Source organism: Amphibalanus amphitrite, unplaced genomic scaffold (assembly GCF_019059575.1).
Source record: "Amphibalanus amphitrite isolate SeventyFive unplaced genomic scaffold, NRLGWU_Aamphi_draft 001802F_arrow, whole genome shotgun sequence".
NCBI classification, from domain to species: Eukaryota; Metazoa; Arthropoda; class Thecostraca; order Balanomorpha; family Balanidae; genus Amphibalanus; species Amphibalanus amphitrite.
In genome coordinates, this window is record NW_024883295.1 from 14,051 (window position 1) to 34,992 (window position 20,942).

General features: G+C 50.3%; 2 protein-coding genes across 2 annotated transcripts; one reads left to right on the plus strand and one right to left on the minus strand.

Annotated features, from left to right (window-relative positions):
* The first annotated feature begins 169 nt into the window (after positions 1-169).
* LOC122375242 (aminopeptidase N-like) lies at positions 170-12,859 on the plus strand. Its single transcript, XM_043354514.1, has 17 exons — positions 170-238; positions 3,083-3,721; positions 3,887-4,042; positions 6,343-6,476; positions 6,810-6,987; positions 7,369-7,552; positions 7,714-7,870; positions 8,369-8,450; positions 8,725-8,908; positions 9,136-9,280; positions 9,626-9,771; positions 9,991-10,167; positions 10,339-10,529; positions 10,739-10,909; positions 11,762-11,905; positions 12,084-12,165; positions 12,504-12,859. The coding sequence occupies exons 2-17, from the start codon at positions 3,102-3,104 to the stop codon at positions 12,651-12,653; spliced, it is 2,901 nt and encodes a 966-aa protein (XP_043210449.1). The 5' UTR covers positions 170-238; positions 3,083-3,101; the 3' UTR covers positions 12,654-12,859.
* LOC122375244 lies at positions 12,784-15,319 on the minus strand. Its single transcript, XM_043354516.1, has 3 exons — positions 15,088-15,319; positions 13,388-14,148; positions 12,784-13,180 (listed from the first exon to the last, which is right to left on the minus strand). The coding sequence occupies exons 1-3, from the start codon at positions 15,203-15,205 to the stop codon at positions 12,827-12,829; spliced, it is 1,233 nt and encodes a 410-aa protein (XP_043210451.1). The 5' UTR covers positions 15,206-15,319; the 3' UTR covers positions 12,784-12,826.
* Between the last annotated feature and the right edge of the window lie 5,623 nt (positions 15,320-20,942).

The window sequence follows — 20,942 nt, forward strand, 5'->3', positions numbered from 1 at the left end:
CTTCTAACCCACAGCTGTCTACACAACTGGTCAGTTGTCATGTCAGCAGTGACACCAGACAGTCACCAGTGACGGTCCCGCGGGGCTGTGCAGCTGGTGTCTCGTGTGGTGGGGTCAGTCTGGTGCGTACGGCTCTGTAAGGACGATACAGTCCGCTGCTGCACTCAGCAAATATTCAAGCCGTGTAGTGTTGTACTCAGCACAAGCGGAACACACACGGGATTTACGGACAGCACAGGTGAGGTTTGACATGTTGGCCACGGATGGATGTATCTCGGTCTAGGTAGGTATGTATGGCAGTTGAGGATGTCAGCTTCTGATCTACGCATTGTCTACTTGTAATTTATTTATTTATTTATTTATTTACTTCGTAGTGGCCGTCCCCTATCTATGACCGAAGTCAAAGAGGCTATTCTTGGCACTGAGTCAATAAAAGATGGTGATGAAGTGGGTAAAAGAACATCATGCTATGACATAAAAAATGCTTAAAAATCACGATAAAAGCGCACAACACAATGCACATACATATACATACATATCACACTTCGTCCGCACCAGACGTCAGTCGACGTTTCAGCTGGTTTCTAAACTCGGTGACGGTCAGATCAGTAAAGGCGGCGGGGAGAGCATTGTACAGCTCTGCGGCACGGTATGTAAACTGCCGCTTTCCCGCCGCCGTGCCGCGTATGTCAGGGAGACTCAGCAGGTTGTCACTGCGAGTGCTGCGCACATGGTTGGGCCGTTCGCGGTTCGTGAAGAACCGAGCAGCCAGAGACTCGGGCTGCCCAGTCTGACGGACCTTATGAAGCAGTGTGAGGGTGTGATGGACGACCAGGTCTTGGGAACACAGCCAGCCCAGGTCTTCTCGCACGGCGGATATGTGGTCAAATTTACGCTTTCCAGAAATGATGCGGGCTGCATAGTTGAAAATTTTTTGAATGGTTGCCATGTTTCTGCCAGAACCGTTGCCGTACACTGCCAAACCATAGCGGATGTGCGAGAAGACTAGGGCTGAGACGATGATAGGAAGGGATCCGGGGGGTAGGTAGTGACGTAGGTGAGAGATGGCGGTCAGGATCCCTACGCACTTCCGAGACAGCTGTGATACGTGCGAATCCCACGAAAGATGACGGTCGAAAGTGATACCAAGATTTTTCGCCTCGTAGCCGGGAAGGAGAGCTGTACTCCGAAATTTTACAGAGAAGGGGGGAAGGTTTCGTAGATTTTGCCGAGTGCCGATAGGGAGGAGCTCAAATTTCGCCTCGTTGACTTTCAGTCCATTGGACCGAAAGTACGCGTCCAGGGATTGAAGGGCCGCCTCCATGTCACCGATCAAGGCTGGAAAGGCGTTTTTTCTGCCAGAGACGAGAACCTGCGTGTCGTCGGCGTACTGCGTGACGCAGGCGCCGGCGGCATGCAGGCTGAGGTCGTTCGAAAAAACCGTGAAGAGAAGAGGGCCGAGAGAGGAACCTTGGAACACGCCTTTGGTAATTGGACGAGACTGGGAGATAAGTGTTGGAGAAAGGCTGACGCTCTGTGTATGGCCGGACAGGTAGCTGGAGAACCAGGAGGTGTCGATGCAGTAAAGCTGCAGCTTGGATAGTAATTTGGAATGATCGATGACATCGAAGCAGCGACTCAAATCGATGAGGCAGAGAAGCGAGATTTGACTTTGATCCATTGCGTGAAGCGCGCGGTCGGTGACGTTAATGAGGGCTGTCTCGGTAGAGTGTTGGGGCCTGTAAGTACTCACATCGGCGCGGTGGTATACGCAAGGCTGTAGAGTGTAGGTAGGGAAGGATTGGGACATGCATTTATAACTAGTGAACTGCATTTATAGCATTAACGTGACATAACTCAGGAGACTACATACCTAGTTTATAGATTGAAGGACGTTGCAAGGTGCAGATTTATTACAAAATTCAGCTGCACATCTAAAGTTTAATTCTTTAAACATATCGCTCTAACAGTTCGATCATAGTTTTCCCAGAAAGCTGAGCTAGAGTTGGTTATATAGTGAGTCAAAATTGGTCCGCTATTATGTTTACTCTTCATTCGTCAAAGAGGAATGGGGTGTGCCTGGGTGTGTTCGACGTGTTTAGATCAGGGGGCGGATGTATGTGTAAATTTATGTCAGTAACGCTCAGACGCCTATGTCGTTTCCATCCACGTGTTATGCAACGGTATGTCCGAAATAATCTACAGCGTCTCGCAGCCAATCCCTTTTTAAGAAACGATCGATTCAAACACTTAAGATGCGACAACAGTCCGGTGTGAACTTATACAGTCTTCAAACTAATACGAAAATAATGACTCTCAGAACTACCAGAGCCATGTCGCATTTCTGCAGGTGTGTAATCTTTAAATTGAAAGTATCTATAATCTGCTAACAATGAACTGATTGTGAACAATGATAGTTACGTACATGTTATAAGCTGTAATAAATTTTGTATTGCATGTACATACGCTGTGTATGCATCTTTCTTGCCACGCTCTGGCGGCCAGGAGGAGAGCCAGCAATCACAATGGCTCCCCGGTTACGATGCCCCGTCACGATGCGGCGGATGGCTGTGTCTGTCCTTGAGTCGCGGGGCGGGAACCTTCCTCTCCGCTCCGCGTGATCCAGCCTCGGGGCACGGAGCGTGGCTCAGCATCCGAATGGGGCGCAGAGAGCAGAGAGCTTGTCTCCACGAGAGGGAGACGCAGTAGAGTAAGCCTGGGGGAGCAGCAGTTGGTGCATGGTAAGCACCGTGTGATAAAGCCTGGAGGGCATCGCGTTGTGCCTTCGCTTAGGCCAAGGACCGTCGTGGGTGAGTTGAACGCTTCATATTTTATCTGAAAATGTATTATTCCTCTCATTGTTTGTCTAGACGGATTTTATACCTGGGCTTGGATAAGCATTTCGGTCCGCTACTGGGGAAAAGTGTTTCCAAACCACTCATTCATTTCTGTTCTCTTTCCAAGAATGTTTGAGTGAATTGCAGCTGATTGCTGAAAAGACATGAATAGCGATCATCTAGGTGTCAGAATAAGATACCGAATCCTACTTTTCGTAGCCTTAGTATATATTCCATCTCCCCAGGTCTCTGCGGCTGGTCGCGATGCCGCCGGCCGAGCAGCTGACCGAGGAGCCTCACCAGGTGAGCTTCACACGCCGCTCGGGCGTGCTGCTCACCTGGCGGCGCGGCCTGCTGCTGCTGCTCCTGCTGGCCGCCTGTCTGCTGGCCACCGGCCTGCTGGTGCACCACCTCGGCACGCCGGCCGACGGAGCGCCCTCCGAGGCACGCGCCGCGCCCGTCGTCTCCGATGAGACCACCGCCGCCGACCGGCCGGCGCCCGACATCCGACTGCCGCGGCACCTGGTGCCGCTGGCCTACCAGCTGCGCACGCTGCCGCTCTTCGAGGAGGGCAACTTCAGCTTCAGCGGCGAGGTGACGGTCACGCTGCGGGCGGACGCCGCCGGCGACAACGTCACGCTGCACGTCAGCCAGCTGATCGTCTCCGACGACTCCGTGGCGGTGACGGACGTGACCGACGACAGGCAGGTGCCCGTTGTTCGGCTGGTGCACGACGTCGAGCGCGAGTTTCTGGTGGTGGTGCTGGCGGAGCCGGTGGTGCCGGGCCACAACTACAGCGTCAACGTCATGTTCTCCGGCACCCTCAACGACAAGCTGGCCGGCTTTTACCGCAGCAGCTACACCACTTCGGAGGGAGAAAAACGGTAAGTCATGGGAGTTCATGAGGGTATTTTACAGTGAGCTTCAAGCTACAGAGCCCAGTCATCAGGAGTGGTAACTTTCTGGTCGGCCCTGATCGTGTCCTTGTAAAATCCCACTGACAATAGCTATCCTGAGTCTGACTACGCCTTTTACCGTGACCTTCTCAGGTGGATGGCGGTTACTCAGATGGCTCCGACCGATGCCAGGAAGGTGTTTCCCTGCCTGGACGAGCCGGCGCTGAAGGCGACGTTTGAGATCACTCTGGGACGTCATAAAAACATGACGGCCATCTCTAACATGCCGCTGAGCACCACAGAGCCAAAGTGAGAGGGGGTTTCCTGCAGTTGTCATTATTTGGTACATATGTAATTCGGGGGACCATCAAAGCGTCCAAAACCGCAGCATCCAAAGTACGCAACATCCAAAACCGCAGCGTCCAAAGTACGCAACGTCCAAAATACGTCCAAAATCGGGTATATAGGGAGCATTCACAGCGTCCAAAACCGAAACATCCAAAACCGCAACATCCAAAACGTATTATCCAAAAACGCAGCATCCAAGGACGCATCATCCAAAGTACGCAACATCCAAAGTACGCAACATCCAAAGTACGCAACATCCAAAGTACGCAACATCCAAAACCGTTAGGTTAGGTTAGGTTAGGCTAGGTTAGGTTTCCTTATCCCCGGTAGGCATAAATCAGTAGGTTAGGTTAGCCCGCGCCCCACTGGGGGGGGCTATTTATAGCCCCCCCTCCCGTTTTTCTGCAATAACTTCCAAACCGCTTGACGAATCGACGCCAAACTTTCAGTACCTTCGGCTGCATCAATTTGACACCTTGTGTCAAAATTTGAACTTCGTAGCTACCATAGGTCGGCCGGAAATGACGTCAGAGTGACGTCATGTTCGTCTGATTTCGACGCAAAACATTGAACCACGGCAATCGCTCCCAAGAGCTCAGTTTTCAAGCTAGATCCAATTTCTTTGCATGAAAGAACTCAGAATTGACCGCGCTATCAAACTGCTATCTCGGATTTTCAAAATTTTGAAAATTTTGAAAATTTTATATAATAATATTCAAAATTTATATTTTTATATTTTTTTCAAAAAAATTTTGACTTTTCGAAAAAAACCGGAATATATGTCACAGAACGCATGATTATGACTAACTCTAGCAAGTTTTAGCTAAATATCTTCAAAAATGGCCAAGTTACACGCATTATTGCAAAAAATTCACAATTATTAATTTTTCAAATCAATTTTTCAGTACGTATTTGGCATCGTACACCAATATAAATGGCACCATCGTGTTCCTGAGCTCAAACTGCATCCAATAGACACCTTTTTTGTTGAAAAATTTCAACTTCAAAATTTGACCTTTTTTGACCTGAAAGTGACCTGACCTAAGCTAATTTCGACTCAAAATGACCTTGAATGACACAGACGACATCAAATTCGAAATCTATGGCCTAAATGGACCATAAAACATGTGTCACGTGACCGACGCATGATATAATATTTTCGTGACCTGTGATGACCTGACCCTGACCTGAAAATCAAAGTACAAGTTTGGTACCCTCAAGGTATCTAGAGCATCTGTTCACGAGTGTGGAAACCAAAAATGAGCCTGATCTGACTTGTAAGACGGCGGCCAGAGCCCAAAATGAGAACAAGCCAAAGTGCTAATAATTTTTACTTTGACCTGACCTGTGACGTCATCGGTGACCTCCAGGTCAATGAAATTAGGTTTCGCTCGACAGTTTTTCCGGGGCTATCAGACGCCGTTTGAATTTTGACGATCGGCCCAGTAGTTTCGGAGTTAGGAGGGGGGCTATGAATAGCCCCCCCCCCCAGTAGGGCGTGTTATACACAGACCCCAGTGGGGCGCGGGTTAGGTTAGGTTAGGTTAGGTTAGGCTAGGTTAGGTTAGGTTAGGTTAGGTTAGGTTAGGTTAGGTTAGGTTGGGTTTCCTTATCCCCGGTAGGCAAAAATCAGTAGGTTAGGTTAGGTTAGGTTAGGTTAGGTTAGGGATAGGCAAAAATCCATAGGTTAGGTTAGGCTAGGTTAGGTTAAGATAGGTTAGGTTAGGTTAGGTTGTTTTTGGATGTTGCGTGCCTTGGATGTCGTTGTCTTGGAGGTTGTGGTTTTGGAGGTTACGTACTTTGGATGTTGCGTCTTTGGATGTTGCGTTTTTTGGATGATACGTTTTTGGACGTTGCGGTTTTGGATGTTTCGGTTTTGGACTTTGTGAATGCCCCCTATAAACCCGATTTTGGACGTATTTTGGACGTTGCGTACTTTGGACGCTGCGGTTTTGGATGTTGCATACTTTGGGTGCTGCGGTTTTGGACGCTTTGATACGGACCCATGTAATTCAATGGCGGTTCTCTTTTCTCGCGAAGTCGGGCAAGTAAGAAAAACTTAGAAGATACAAATGATACAAATGTAAATGCTTACCGCAATAGTAAAGACACTCCAGCAGCTTCGTCAATGTTCTCTGCTTGATATGTCTCGTTCATTGCGTGCTCACCCACCCATGCATATTGCATACCTATAGATTAATTATAGACATCCTTTCTCCGAAGTCCGACGGCACTCTAACCGATCACAATCTTGATTACAGTCCGGAGAAGACAGATTTTGTCTGGGACACGTTCGAGAAATCCATGCCGATGTCCACTTACCTGGTGGCGTTTGTGGTTTCTGACATGGTCGCCAGGGAGTCCGACCCTTCTCTCAGCGACACTCGCTTCAGAGGTCAGTGGAAGGAGGGAAACGGGAGATATCACTCGTGTTAGATGATTCAACTGTTCTTTCAATGATGATGTGTAAAAGCAACAATTATATCGTTTTCGGTTACACCCCTTACCAAGCGACTGGTTTATCGGGATGGGGTGGAGGGACAAGGGGGAGGGCTCCTACTGTCGAAAACTGGATTCGTCCGCTGCCGTCCAGTCCAACCTCAACCACTGAGCTTGGCCTATATGTGGATAAAACGTATTCGCTCCATTCATAGAAAATACGTTGGCTCATAAATGGCTCACGAATGATTCTTTTTTGTACAATAAATAAAAAATTACCTTCCCACAGTTTGGTCCCGTGCAGAAGCTGAGGAGCAGACCAAGTACGCTGGAAAGATCGGTCCCGCCATATTGGAATATTACGAGGACTTTTTCAAGACAGACTTCCCGTTACCAAAACAAGACATGGCAGCCATGCCTGACTTCCCTTTTAGAGGAATGGAGAACTGGGGGCTCATCCTATACAGGTAAATGGGTACTGGAGATGATGCACAAGATGGTTGCATAAAAACTGTACCTATATACCTAATCGTTTATTTCAGAGGTATACCAGTCTACTGAAAAAAATACAGTTATGTTTACAGGCACAATTTTGTAGGAATTGCTGATTCTTTGGTAATCACTGATGCAGCTTTATCACAGCAAGGTCAAGGAAAGCAAACATAAAAATAGCTGAATGTTAACAGTGAACTTGACCTCAGTAACAATTAACATAGTCCTAGAGCCCGGAACTTTCATGAACGCTTATCACAACGCTTTACATAACTAAGCGGGCCTTTAAAGCTTCGAGCTCGCAAATATTGAAACACTGTATGTTCGCTCATTCGACATGGTGTATTTGTGGGCAGCGAGGCGGCACTGCTGCTCGACCCGGAGGTGACCTCAGCTGCCAGCAAACAGGCGCTGACCCAGGTGGTGGCCCACGAGCTGGCCCACATGTGGTTCGGGGACCTGGTCACCCCCGCCTGGTGGAACGATATCTGGCTCAACGAGGGATTCGCCAGATATGTGGAGATGCTCGGAACGCACAAGGTGATTAAAACGACGACAGAGTGCACTTTGATGTAAAGACGCGCGGCTAGTGTGCCTGATGCAACAACTGAAAACCATGGAAATGGTTCAGCCTTGACATGAATATAATTATGTCCTGATCGAGTGACAACCTCCCTTCCTGTGTCCCGGTCTCGCTACAGGTGAAGCCCTCCTGGCTGGTACCCGATCAGATGGTGACCCGGGTCACGCAGGAGGTTATGTCTGTTGACTCCCTGCGCAGCTCTCGTCCCGTCTCCATCGACGTGAACAGCTCCGATGACATCGACCAGATGTTCGACAAGATATCGTATCAAAAAGGTTAGATGGCGGGGACAATTTATTGGGCGGAGAAGGATGAATGGATGGTGTAGCAGAAGTGACTACAATGGGAGCACCTGCGTTCCCTGTTCACGATAACTAACCGATTTAAATTTGTATGCGTTAAATTACAATCGATGCGAAAACTCAAGAAACTCAAGATTACTTTCAAACGATATTTATTTTTAAATTACTTTTAAATACACAAAGCTTTCGGTCACATACGACCTTGATCACTGTGTTTCACAATGTTTCACAATTATGTGTATTTAAAATACACAATTATGTGTATTTAAAAGTAATTTAAAAATAAATATCGTTTGAAAGTAATCTTGAGTTTCTTGAGTTGTCGCTATGCAACTGTCATGGATACTTTACAATCGATGTGTGCCAATAAACAGATGACAAAGCATCGTCACTTGTAGGTGTCATGTGTCCGATTTACATACAGTTGAATTTATTGATGAACCGACGCTCCCTTTCATTGTAATGTTTCAGGTGCTTCAATTATCAGAATGCTGGACAAAATGTTGACCAGAGAAACCCTCCGAGAAGCCTTGTCTAACTACCTCAGGGCGATGTAAGTTGATGCACTGCTAATTAACACGAATTATTATTACAACTGGGTGAGTGGGAAATTTTAGAATGATCATATCAAATTGGATTGCGGAATGCTGAATGAAACTGAAGTAGTTATTCACAACTTTTTCGTTGCACGTTAATTGATTTGTTTTTATCATTTGCCAGCATTGGCAACCAGCATGCAGATGACGAGATGAGAATATCGTTGAAAATGTTCGCATGACAAGACAAAAATGATGTGCAGTATTTTAGTACGAATTGCGTCTTTGAAGGCAGTATCGTGCGGCGACCCAGGACGACCTGTGGCGCTTCCTGACCGAGCAGGCGCACCGGGACGGTACGCTGCCAGATGACGTCACCGTCAAACAGGTCATGGACACGTGGACACTGCAGATGGGATTCCCGCTCGTGACCGTGGTCAGGAACTACGGTAAAAGGTCGGCGCAGATGACACAGGTCAGGATGAAATCGAAAGAAAATGCTATGTTATATAGCCTATAAACTGTTGTTTACTCAGGCACATACCTACATACCATGATTTTTCTGAGGAGGAGGGAAGGAATGTTCACTAAAAAACGTTCAAAAGAAAAACTCGCGTTGTGCACCATTAAGTTCATGCATTCTGTTAAGCCAATTGTTTTGCATTTCCTTACACAAATACGAATTAATTGTATTTTTTTCAGAACCGTTTTCTGCTAGACGGGATCGACAACTCTACCGATTATCTTTGGTGGATTCCTCTGACATTCACGACCAAAACCAAGGCCGGCTTCGATACCACTCAACCTTCCCACTGGATGAAGAAGGAACGTCAATTAAGCATTAATGGTAATGAGTTTGTTGGCTATCTATCCTGTTCTGTCGTCTAACATGATGTAACATTATCTTTGCCACCGGCCAAGTGCCTACTCAATTCGCTGTTTTACCGTCTGAAAATATTTCGTAATGTTCGAACATTATGTTCAAGCGCATTAGAGGGCAAGCTGCGTAACTTTATGACGATACAAAATTTCAATAGAAGAAACTTTCATTAAATGAGGTGTGTTTTCACTTGTCAGTATTTTTCGTCTATTTTACTTTTACAATCCTTTTTCTTTTGGAGCTGGTAAAAAATAAAATCTTTCTTCCCTGGGTGTCGTTGTTATTTATAACTTTTCCATAATCATCTCTCAGATGTTGCCCATGGCGAAGACTGGATGATTTTGAATGTGCAACAGATGGGTTTCTTCAAAGTCAACTACGATGAAAGAAACTGGAAAATGATAACAGGACAGCTCCAACAGAATCACAGCGCTTTCCATGTCATCAACCGAGCGCAAGTGAGAAATGAACTATATGATAAGTAAGACGATCGGTATAATGTGTATTAACTCGTTCGCACAACCCGTGCCATGCATGCCTTGATGGAGAGGAAGTGCAGGAAGTGCATGGAGTCAGCAAGTGTCCTTTGAGCTCATTCACACACAGTTGACTTAAGATCGACTGGACCTTGTCTGGCCTGTGACCTGACTTGACCTGACCTGACCTGGTGCACGCAGCTGGTGGACGACGCGCTGGACCTGGGCCGGGCTGGCCAGCTGAGCTACAGTACGGCTCTCTCGCTGGTCAGCTATCTGGAGCGGGAGCGTGACTTCCTGCCCTGGGACGCTGCCTTCAACAACCTGGGCTTCCTCAACACCCAGCTGAGGCGGACGGCCGGCTACGGCGCGTTCCAGGTGCTGGACAGGATATTAATGCTCATTTGCACATCTAACTTCAATAAGAATTCCCATTTATTGACTCATGTGTTGTCGATACATCGATTTGCAAAAAAAGATCCTCGCGGTAACATTGTGTCGATGACTTGGTCTCTGTTGTAATGCGTTTGATGAATCATCTGCCCTCAGAAATTCGTGTTGAAGCTTATCGGTCCTCTGTATGCCCGCATCGGGTTCGAGGAGCGTCCCAGTGACTCACATATCGACCACCTGACTCGGAATCATGTGGTCGTTTGGGCATGTTCCATGGGTCACCCGGACTGTATCAGCAAGGCAGTAAACATGTTCAAACGCTGGATGGAAGACCCTGACAACGCCAGGTATGCCGCCATATCACAAATCAAAGTCAATCTTGGATCTGCGATCAATTTTCCCAATGCGGATCGGCATGTGAGTCTCAGTGTTTATAAGCAATTGCTTGCAACGAGAAGAAGAAACAAATTTGCTGGATTACCTTATAAGCTACTGAAGCTTGAGCTCGGATCCTTGTCTTGTTTGAAAGAACTTGATTAAGCTTTCTTTTCTACAGTATCGTACCTGCCAACATCCGCAATAGCGTGTTCTGCACGGCTCTGCACGACGGAGGTCTCACCGAATGGGAGTTCGTCTGGAGACGTTTCAACGAGTCCAACGTAGAGTCGGAAAAGGAGGAAATGCTGAAGGCACTCGCCTGCACTGAGGAAACCGTGCTTATAAATAAGTAAGCAATGAAAAATACGAAATCTAGAAATAAACTTTATTACTGTACCATAAATCCTAAGGGCGAGATATCGGATCTTTTGATATTAGGGACTTACATCTTAAATTTGTCTTTTGTAAGGGGAAACATGTATGTAAACATGTTTGTATGTAAAAATGTAGTTCGACCTTTCGATTTCGATTTATGAGCTCTTTGTAAGATGTGGCCCCATGAGGTTATGAAACTCACTGGTCCATATCTAGACAATGATAAATGCATGTACATGATCAATTGCTAACATACCGACTATTGAGTATAAAACATCGTTAGGCGGCACGGGCGGACATCGATAGCAGCGCCTCTATCGGTCACTAGGGAAAGCTGGGCTGAAGTCGACGAAATACCGGCTGAGTTGTCACACGTTGAATAGGTTTATAGACATCCGTCTTGTGAAAAAGTTGAACTTTTGCCTTCAACATTTCTACAGGCAATTTTAGAAGTGTCTTCACATGGATTACAAAACCGTTTAGATTATTGTATTCACTTCAAGCCTTCCCTATTGTTCTTGATGATGCGGGAACTATTTCTAATTAGTGTTTCTAGCTTAGTAAAAGAACATACTGTGTAAACGATGAAAAAAGCATAAATGGAAGACCTTAAATGCAATTTCCTCTAACAATTAATGGTAAATTCTCTACATATCAAGGAAAAGGTGCATGCTAACTGATAATTTAAAGTTATTGGGGCCAGTTGTTTTCTTCTTTTCTTACGTCGCCCCAATGGCCGCGAATACACTTGTGATAACGCCTATCGTAGCATCCAGCCACAGCGAATTCGCTAGTGTTTACTTACCTCCATGGTTCCATCTGCAAGACTGCTTAGCTGGTTGATCACGCCCGATTCTGGACTTCGAGTGCAGCACGGCAACTTGGTCTTCAAATCTGTGGCCAGTAACCCGGCGGGCGGGGACCTTGCCTGGAGCTTCATGCGGGAAAATTCTAAAGAAATTGTCGAAAGGTAATGCATATAAATTAACCCTATCGCCCATGACCTAATGTTCGTCATTACTTTATTATTGTTGTTATCAAAATATGGCTCTTTTATTAACTAAGCGCTTGAATGAAGCATTTACGAAAAGAAATAATCACTTATAGAGGTGACTTTACTTTAGCGCTATTTGTTTCCCATTTTGCAGATACAGCAGTGCTCTGTTTTTACTTCCCCGGTTCATCGCAGCGCTGAAGGACAGCTTGAACACTGCACTGCAACTGGAGCAGGTCAGTTGATAAAAAGTACTCTTGTAAACGCACTTTGTGTAATCCCAATTTATTGGTCGTTCTATTGATTTCCCTTTATTGATATCAATGTGTCATGATAATTTTTCTTGTTTTCTGGAAGCCAGATACCATTGCGTTCTTGGAAATCAGCAAACTACTGATACGCCAACGTGAATCTGTAGCGATAGATCAAATGATAACGTACTCAGATCACGTCTCGTAGGTATAGTGCAAATGGTGTGATGAGGGTAAGGGTTATTTGCGTAAAAAAGGCAATCTCTGACTTTGTGAAATGCTTCAGTCCAATATTTCAACGTGACATGTTTCGTTACTTTCAGCTTCGTCAATTTTCAACTGAAAATGCGCATATTTTGAGCGGAGCGAGCCGGGAGATTCGACAGGTTTTGGAGCATGTGTTTGCTAGTGTTTCATGGATGGATGGAAAGTCAGATCAAGTCGTCAGATGGCTGGAAGATCATATTTCATAAGGATATATGTGAACTAGGACCTCTCTTTTACGCTGTTGTTGTTCGGGGACTATTTACCTCTTCATGTTTACCTCATCATGTTGTGTTGTGTCTTATAACGTTAAGAGTAGTTTTTAATCATAAATCCAAGCGTTTTATCCCATGTCGTCTGTCGCGTTATCAAGCTGCTGTAGTTACGTAGCTTCCAATATATTTCCCCAACAGCACCTTGTCTCAAGGGCCTCTCTGGTCTTCTCTCTCCCCTCCATCGCAATCTCACCCTCCTCCGAGCAAACTTCGGCAAACATCGTACGCACTGCTCTGGACATAACTGCCTCACTGAGGTGCAGGGCCTCCTTGCCACACTCGCGGATGAAGGTGTGGTTGCTGCTCACGCGGTCGTTTTGAGGACGGCCGTTGACCAGGACGGCAGGGGTCGAGTCGTCAGAGGTAACGGGGTCCTGACGGCCCTGCATAGAGTAGCAGGTGTGTCTGAGGAACCCCGTCGACTCCGGCAGGGCAGATGACCAGACGGTCAGACCAGGAATCTGCAACAGGTGGATGAGCTACAATACGGGGCACTAAGGGTGGCACGGATCACAGGAACAAATGATGTCGTGGAATCACATAGGGCAGTTTCTTTTCGTTATTCTTCACTGCGTAAAAAACAACACTGGTGGGTAAGCGTTTTTTTTTTTTTTTTTTTTTGTCTACATACCTCCCATGATAAGGAAATGCCCTTGCAAACTGCTCACCTTCCTCGCTAAGTCGTACACCAGGCTGTGCACCACGGGGATCTCGGCCGGGCTGGCGCTGTGCACCATCAGGTGCACATCTGATGGCGTCCCCTCATCCAGCTTCCATACCATCCGTGTCAGAGAAGCCAGTCGCGTCAGGGCCACTGCTGCACGTGCCAGCTGCGCGCGCAGGAGCAACAGAAGCTGCGCAGTGTCCCCGCTCCAGGCGTTCACCTTCAGCATCGCCTTCATGTACCAGAGCGCCCCGTTCACCAGCACCAGGTCTGGACAGTCGCGGTGGCCGCGCTCACAGCTCTCAGCGGCCGCCTCCAGCTCCGTCACCGTGGCATCCGTCCAGAACGGCCGCCACTCGAACCGCAGCGCCACACCGGCGGCGACGGCCGCGCGCGGACAGCAGTGCCACGGGCACACCCGACACCAGCGCTCCGGAGAGTTGGTCCAGTGGATACCTCGCTGCCAGTCGGGGTAGCGCTCGGAGTCTTCGGGCGGAGTAGGAACGCCCAGCTCCTGGGCCAGGTGTTGGTAAAGGTTCCGCAGACGCGAGTCGCCCAGAAGAAGGATGGAGGTGGGCCTGCGGCGGCGCCGGGCGCGCCGCTCCACACAGCGGCGCAGCAGCGGCCCGGTGAGCGGCGGCGGCAGGCAGGTGTCGCTGTTCGGTGGCGCCGCCTCCTCGCGGTACCGGACCGAGCCCAGACGGTACACGCGCCGACAGACGGACAACGACGGTGTCGACGGGGACCCGGAGGGCGATAGGAGCCCTGAAAATATCTTCGCTGTCAGTTTTTCCTGGTCAAATGAATTAAGTTGGTGGGCTCAAAGGCAAAGCAAGCGTGGCATACACTTCCACGAAACCCCGAAGGCTGAAACGTTTTCCATTCATTTGGCGAATCCCCTGGTAAAAAAAAAAAATGGAAACTATGTCTTTAGGATTGCACAATGCACAATCATGCTGCCTGAAATGCCCAACGGCGGGAATACCACCTTTTGACTCGCTTTTCTTAGCCAGTAAAGTTGGTCTAGGCTGGGCAGTAGCTGGTTTTACTCTGGCTAGCTCCGGCATTTGCTCCGGCTGAAGTACGGGCAAGGTCTAGGGCTCTACTGGAGCTGACACACGATCCCAGAGCTCGCCCGCACCACAGCCGGACTTAAGCCGTTTCAGCCGTGCCGCAACTCAACCGTACTTCAGCCACAGTAAGCCAAAGCAGCTACGATGCAGCCGGTCCTGGCCGTAGGAAGCCGGACTTGAGCCGTGACTAGGGAGCCGGACTTGGGCCAGACTTGGCGGTCCGAAACCATACCAACTGGGCGGGAGCGCTAAGACAAAGGCTGGCTAACCGAAATAGAGCCATATCGACCCAAACCCCGGCTCTGATGGCGTTCCGTTTACACCGGCCCAACTCTGGCATATCGGAGTTGCCGGAGCAAAACAGACTTGAACCAAGCCAAATTGCTGGCTGGGTTACGCCCAGCGAGGATTATCATTGGCAATATAATTGATAGAGTCGTGGTCGTTGAAATTCATTGTATACTAATAATATAATTGTATATTAATTGTATATAAAGAAATAAAAATATTTTTTATACATTCGTACCTGAAGGATTAACGCATCAGAAGCCCAGTTGAATTCGTGAATGGTGATTGGTAGCTACAGATATTACTACCTGAAGCTAAGAAAAGTCATCATTTTCCAGCTCACCTGTTTGGCTAAAGCACACAATCAGCCACTGGACCAGGAACAGCACCAAAACAATCTGTGTGACACCTCGAAGTCGCCATCTTCTCAGCAGGACTCTGCATGGCCACAAAATGGCCATTCTATGCCGCTATGTAGCATGACACCATGCTGCTCACTGTCTCTAATCGCTGTCACCATCCACCACCCGAGTCACTTCATGTCTCTTCAGTTCCCCACCTCTCGGATTCCCACCACTCTCGGCAGTTCAATCGGTGTGACGCCGCAGCTGCCGGTGCCTGAGCCGCCGTCTGCACTCTGCACGGTACATCGCCCGGGGCGGTCCGGCCACTGACCCCGGGTAGCGAGAGACGCCATAGCGCCGCGGCGGAGAGACGGGCAGAGGTAGTGATGTTGATAGATGCTGTTTTTAATTAGCTCACAGGATAAAGTTGATGTAGAAGGCGCGTAAAATAATCAGTTTTATCGAGATGCATAAATGAGTGCCGTGATACGATTGGTATTTCAAAAGTTGCCCATGCATTATCGATAAACAAAAGAAAAAAATGGGTTTCAATGCGTGTGCAATGCGAGGTTCCGCGCAAATTAGATTTATGGGACAAAATCTTGAGCATCAGCTGTCTGTTTATAAAATTAAGCATAAAAGCGAGCTTTTTTATGACCGACCGTTCTTTTTAAATTGCCTTAGGTATTGGTTGGTTTTAATTTTATTTTCCGGGTTAAGTAAGTACCTAATTGTGCATGAAAAGTCTAGCTTACCCAGCTGCAACGCCCGGTAACAACCCTCCCTTCATATTCCATACTGCACACACATTGCAAGGAGTGCAACAAACACCTCCCATTCCCGCTGAGTGACTCAGCGTGTTCCCGCCGCGTAGGGTCGTTCCCCGTTGTTTTCGTCGCCCGCCAAGCGCCCAGTATGCGGTCAGGATGGCTCGCCCCGCGGTGGGCGGCAGTAATGGCATAGGTCAGACGGCAGGAACTGGGCCGATGTTTGGCGTGTCGCCGGCCCATCCTGGGAGGGAGGCAGTCCCCGGGCAACAGGTGACCGGACCAATCAGCCCCGGATCGGCCCCGCAGGACGCGCATGTCGCCGATAATTACAGGCAGGAACCGGCCTTCTGCTGCGTCAGAGGCCGGCCGAGGCAATGGCATAAGTTGTGGGGTAGTGATCGGTCAGTGCAGTCACTACACACTTATAGGTCAAAACGGAGGCGAAAAAGATAGGTATTTGTTAAATCGTCTTTTTGGCTTGCCGGGGTCTTGAGAAAGCACAGGTCCAGCGGCATTTGGGTCAGGGTGGTGAATTTTTTCAGAATTGGAGACGTTGCAACAAAACAACAATGTCGAATGTGTTAAAATGAACTATAGGCAGGCATCATCTTACATTTTGACACTAACACATTCCACGAGCAAATACAAAAATGTGTTACCTTATCCCGCGCCCCGTAGGGCTACCGGCGGACCCTACCACCCGTAGGGGGGGGGCCGTTTCGCCCCCCCCCCCCTAAGATCTCGGAAAGTTACCGGCCGATTTTCAAAATTCAAACGGCGTTCGATAGCCCCACCCGGGAACTACCTTGTGACCAAATTTCATTGACCTAGGTCAAACCGATGACGTCACAGGTCAGGTCAAAGGTCAGATTTTCACCGTTCACAGGCAATTCAAGAAATGTGTTGTGAAAGCGAGTAAATTGGTAATTTATTGAAAACCATCGATGGTACATTGTTCGTCAAACACATACTTTGCTATCTGAGGTCACTGATACCAGGTCAGGTCACAGCCAGGTCAGGTCACCGGGGGTCACAATATGAATGTGTCGTGTGATACATGTTTTATGGTCCATTTTACATGACAAATGCGATTATGTGGGTTAGGCAGCCTTTGGGGCCAGCCTAGGTCACGTTTTTGTGAAGGTCAGGTCAAGGTCAGGTCAAATTAGGTCAAATTTCAAAGTTGATATTTTTGCATAAAATGGGTATCGATTCGATGCAGCTCGTCACGGGGAGTCTAATGGTGGTCTTCGTTTTGCTCTACGAGTTCTAGAATTGCCAAAAATTGAGTTTGAAAATTTGACGTCATCATTTTTGAACAGTTTTTTCGCTATAACTTGGCCAAAAAACGAGGTATCGATCTGAAATTTGGTATGTAGATAGAAGATGGTAGGCACTATCACATATATTCCGGTTTTTTTCGAAACTCAAAAAACTTTTTGGATTTTTTGGCGAATATATAAAAAAAATGCTTTTTTGATTTTTGGGGGTCAAAACTCGAAAATTTCAAAAATTCGAGATAGCAGTTTTGTAGCCCTGTCAATTCTACACCTTTTATGTCTGATCATTTTTCTGTATCTTCAAAGCTGTAGTCCTGACAGGTCTTCTCGCGAAGGTCTTTTTTCGGTCGAAAATGACAGAACATGACGTCACTCTGACGTCATTTGTGGCCAACCTATCATAGTCTCTGGTAAAATTTTTGGTCACAATGTGTAAAATTTATGCCCGGAGGGGTCCTGAAAGTTTGGTGGCGATATCTCTAGCCGTTTAGGAGATATCGACCGAAAAGGACAGGGGGGGCCGTTTCGGCCCCCCCCCCCCTACGGGGCGCGGGTTATCTCAACAATAGGTACATCATTTGATGAAGATGCATTTTATTCATTCATTGCATATAACTACAATTAAAGTCGTCAAATGGCATGTGCCAAACATTTCTCGTCACCCTACAGGTACAGCGACTCAGAACACGCATTCATCCATTGTCACCAATAATCGCATGATGATGGTCTTTTCACGTCAGTTCCGTGCAAAATACATTAACGCTTGGCGTTAGAGGTGCAACCGGCCCCCCGTTTCCTGGAGATGCCCGGCATGATGAGGGAGCCGGCCACAGAGGGTGCGGGCGCCAATAGGAGGCTAGATAAGCGCCAGCGGTCGGGTAAGCAAATACGGCCCGCCCGGCCTGGCGAGGACACTGCGCCGGCCGCCGGGCGCCTCCAGTGCGTGAGTGGCACGTCCGACGGCGGCCGCTCATGTTTTTCGTGCGTGCGCGCTCAAGCCACTGCGATCATCTCCCGGAGATTGGACGCTCCACACGCGAAAGGGCATCCGGTAAGTCACGCCTTTGCTTGCTGGCGTCTCCCTATTGTGTCCAGGCTGTCACGAGCGACCCCACTACCAGCAATCTTAGGCCCGCGGGCGCTCCGTGCCGGCGTACCTACCGCCCCCTCGTATTGTTGTGTTGAACATTTCAGAGTGGTCCACGTTCCACTTGTGTGTCGATTACTGCCGTGGCGATCACGTGGCGATTACTGCTCCTTTGCTTGTCTTACCGCCGACACGTCCCGCGCCGTCACGCCGCAGCTGACATCCCATGTTTATGTCATGAGAGTTTCTCGGACGGCTAGTCCGCCCTGCCCTACTATAACGCCCATCTCACCCGTCGCCGGTGAGATTTCCCGTCGGCTATTAGGCCGTCACGCCGCCGCTCGCATGGCTTCTATCGTCAGTCGCCTGAACTGTGCCGTCTTATACGCTGTCACGCCGCCGCTGACAATCAACTATCTCGCCCGTTGCACGGCCTGTCCCGTCTGTCATACGTGGTCAAGCCGCTGCTGACTACCTCTTCTGTCACACGGACTGTTCGTCTGTCATTTACACCGTCACGCCGCCGCCGGACCTCGGTCTTGCCGCCGCCGCCCCTGCCTCGCCCGTCACCCAACATGTCACGCCGCCGCTGACACACCCAACCGTCACGCCCGCTACGTTCGTCGTCACCGCTGTCATGCCGCCGCCGACAACCCACCGTCACACCTGACGCTTCCGCTGGCTGTCCTGCCGTTTGCCACGACCCGCCCGCCGCCTGGCCGCCCCGCCGGCCGCCGCCCGACAACCCCTTCCCCCCCCCCCCCGCAGGCCGCCGCCCGGCCGACCGCCGCCGCGGCAACCCCTCCCCCCCCGCCGGCCGCCGCCCGGCCGCCCGGCCGCCCGCCGCCCAGCCGCCCCGCCGACCGCCGCTCGGCCACCCCGCCGGCCGCCGCGCTGTCTCTCCGAGCCGGACTGTCACCTGCCACCGCCTGAGGCCGCCGGCCGTGCCTTTGTCTCCCGGCGGCACCTCCCTCCCGCCAGCCCCGCCCCGCCGCGCGCACCCCGGCCTGACCACCCTCCCATCCCGGGCCGCCGCCCGCGGCCCCTAGCCGCCAGTCTGTTTGCTTGGCGCTGCCTTTCCCACCGGTGCCCATTCTATCGCGCTCGCCCTGCTCATACACTCGCGTCCCTCTCCTACACTGACGACAAACAACTCGCTATAACAACAACACTAACTAGCTATGACATTTCCGAGATCAGCTGATCTTTCATGTCATACCAAACTGTCATGCCCGCCGCGCTCTTCACCACCGCTATCACCGCCGGCCGTCTCTCCCGTTTGCCATTTTCCACCTAAGCCTGAGGGCTGTTCACGGGCCCTGTGTGCGGTCGGACCGTACACAGCCTCCAAGCTCCGCCCACTGCGTCCCCACGTCAGCCTTCCGTCACCGCACAGCAGCGACCGCTGTGGCCGGTCGGACTGGCCACAGCGGACCGTCCACCATGACGTCATGACGCAGCCATGACGTCATGACGCAGCCATGACGTCAGAGCCGTCTACCCATCCCCCTGGTCACCCTGCCAGTCACTGCGGCGCCTCTCTGGACCGGGACCGGGCTGTCTCCGGCCACCGCCGCGCCAGCCGCACGTTTGTTTACTGGCGTCCCCCCTTAGCTGGTGCACTTGTCTCGCCGCGCTCACCGCCGCGACCGGCCCCTGGCCACCCTATCAGTTTCGGGCCGGTGGCCCCCAGCCGTAAGTCTGTTTGCTTAGCGCCGCCCTCCTCACCAGCGCTCGTTGTTTTGCGCTCATCTGTCGCAGAACGCTGCGTCCTAGTTGTGTGGTGGTTAGCGTGACGGTTCCGTTTGTGTGCCGTTAGGACTATCGCCAGGGTGTCCCGGTTCGACCCCAGGTGGCGCCGGACCTTTGCGCTGCGTTAGGCAATGTATCTTCAGCACAGGGGGCTGCGCGCCTGCGCATCGCGCCTTGGTCGCCACCTACGCCGCTACGTCACGAGCCGTCACGCTGCTGCCGGTCATGCCCGTTACACGGTCACCGCGTCTGTCATATGCTGCTGTCAAGCCACCGCCACCGGCCGACCTGTCAGGTTCATCGCACGAGCTGCCTGTGCCTATCCGTCACATACCGCTACCACGCCGATGCCGTCACGACGCTGCCGACAACCTGGCACTGTCACGCCGCTGCGGACAATCATCTATCATCCCCGCCGCACAGGCTGTCCGTCTGTCACGAACCACTGCCACGCCGCCGCTGACACTTCTGTCATGTCTAACGCACTGAGTGTCCGTCCGCCATATATGTAGGTACTGCTATCACGCTGCTTCCGACCGTTCACGATCATGTCTAGCCCAAGCGCCCGGACCGACACGTCTCCCACATACCGCCGCCATGCTGACACTCCAGTTCTACCCATCCCGGCCGCCGCCCGGACCACCCCGTACGTCTTAACCGCTGCCGCGCCGCCGCGCCGCCAACGGCACCGGGCACACCTACCACGGCAATCGCCAGGCCCACCCCCTCTGTCACATACCACCATCCCGCCGTTACCACAACTCCTATCATCTACCCATAACCCCGGCTGTCATGCCGCCGCCGACAGAACCTTCGTCATGCCAGCGCTCTAGCCGCAGGCCTGTCACACGTCAACGTCACTCCGCCGCTGACAGAGCAACGGTCATGTCCGACGCCGACGGCGGCCCGTGTACCACGCCGTCCCCCACCCGCCGCCTAGACCGCCCGCCGACAGCACTCGTTCC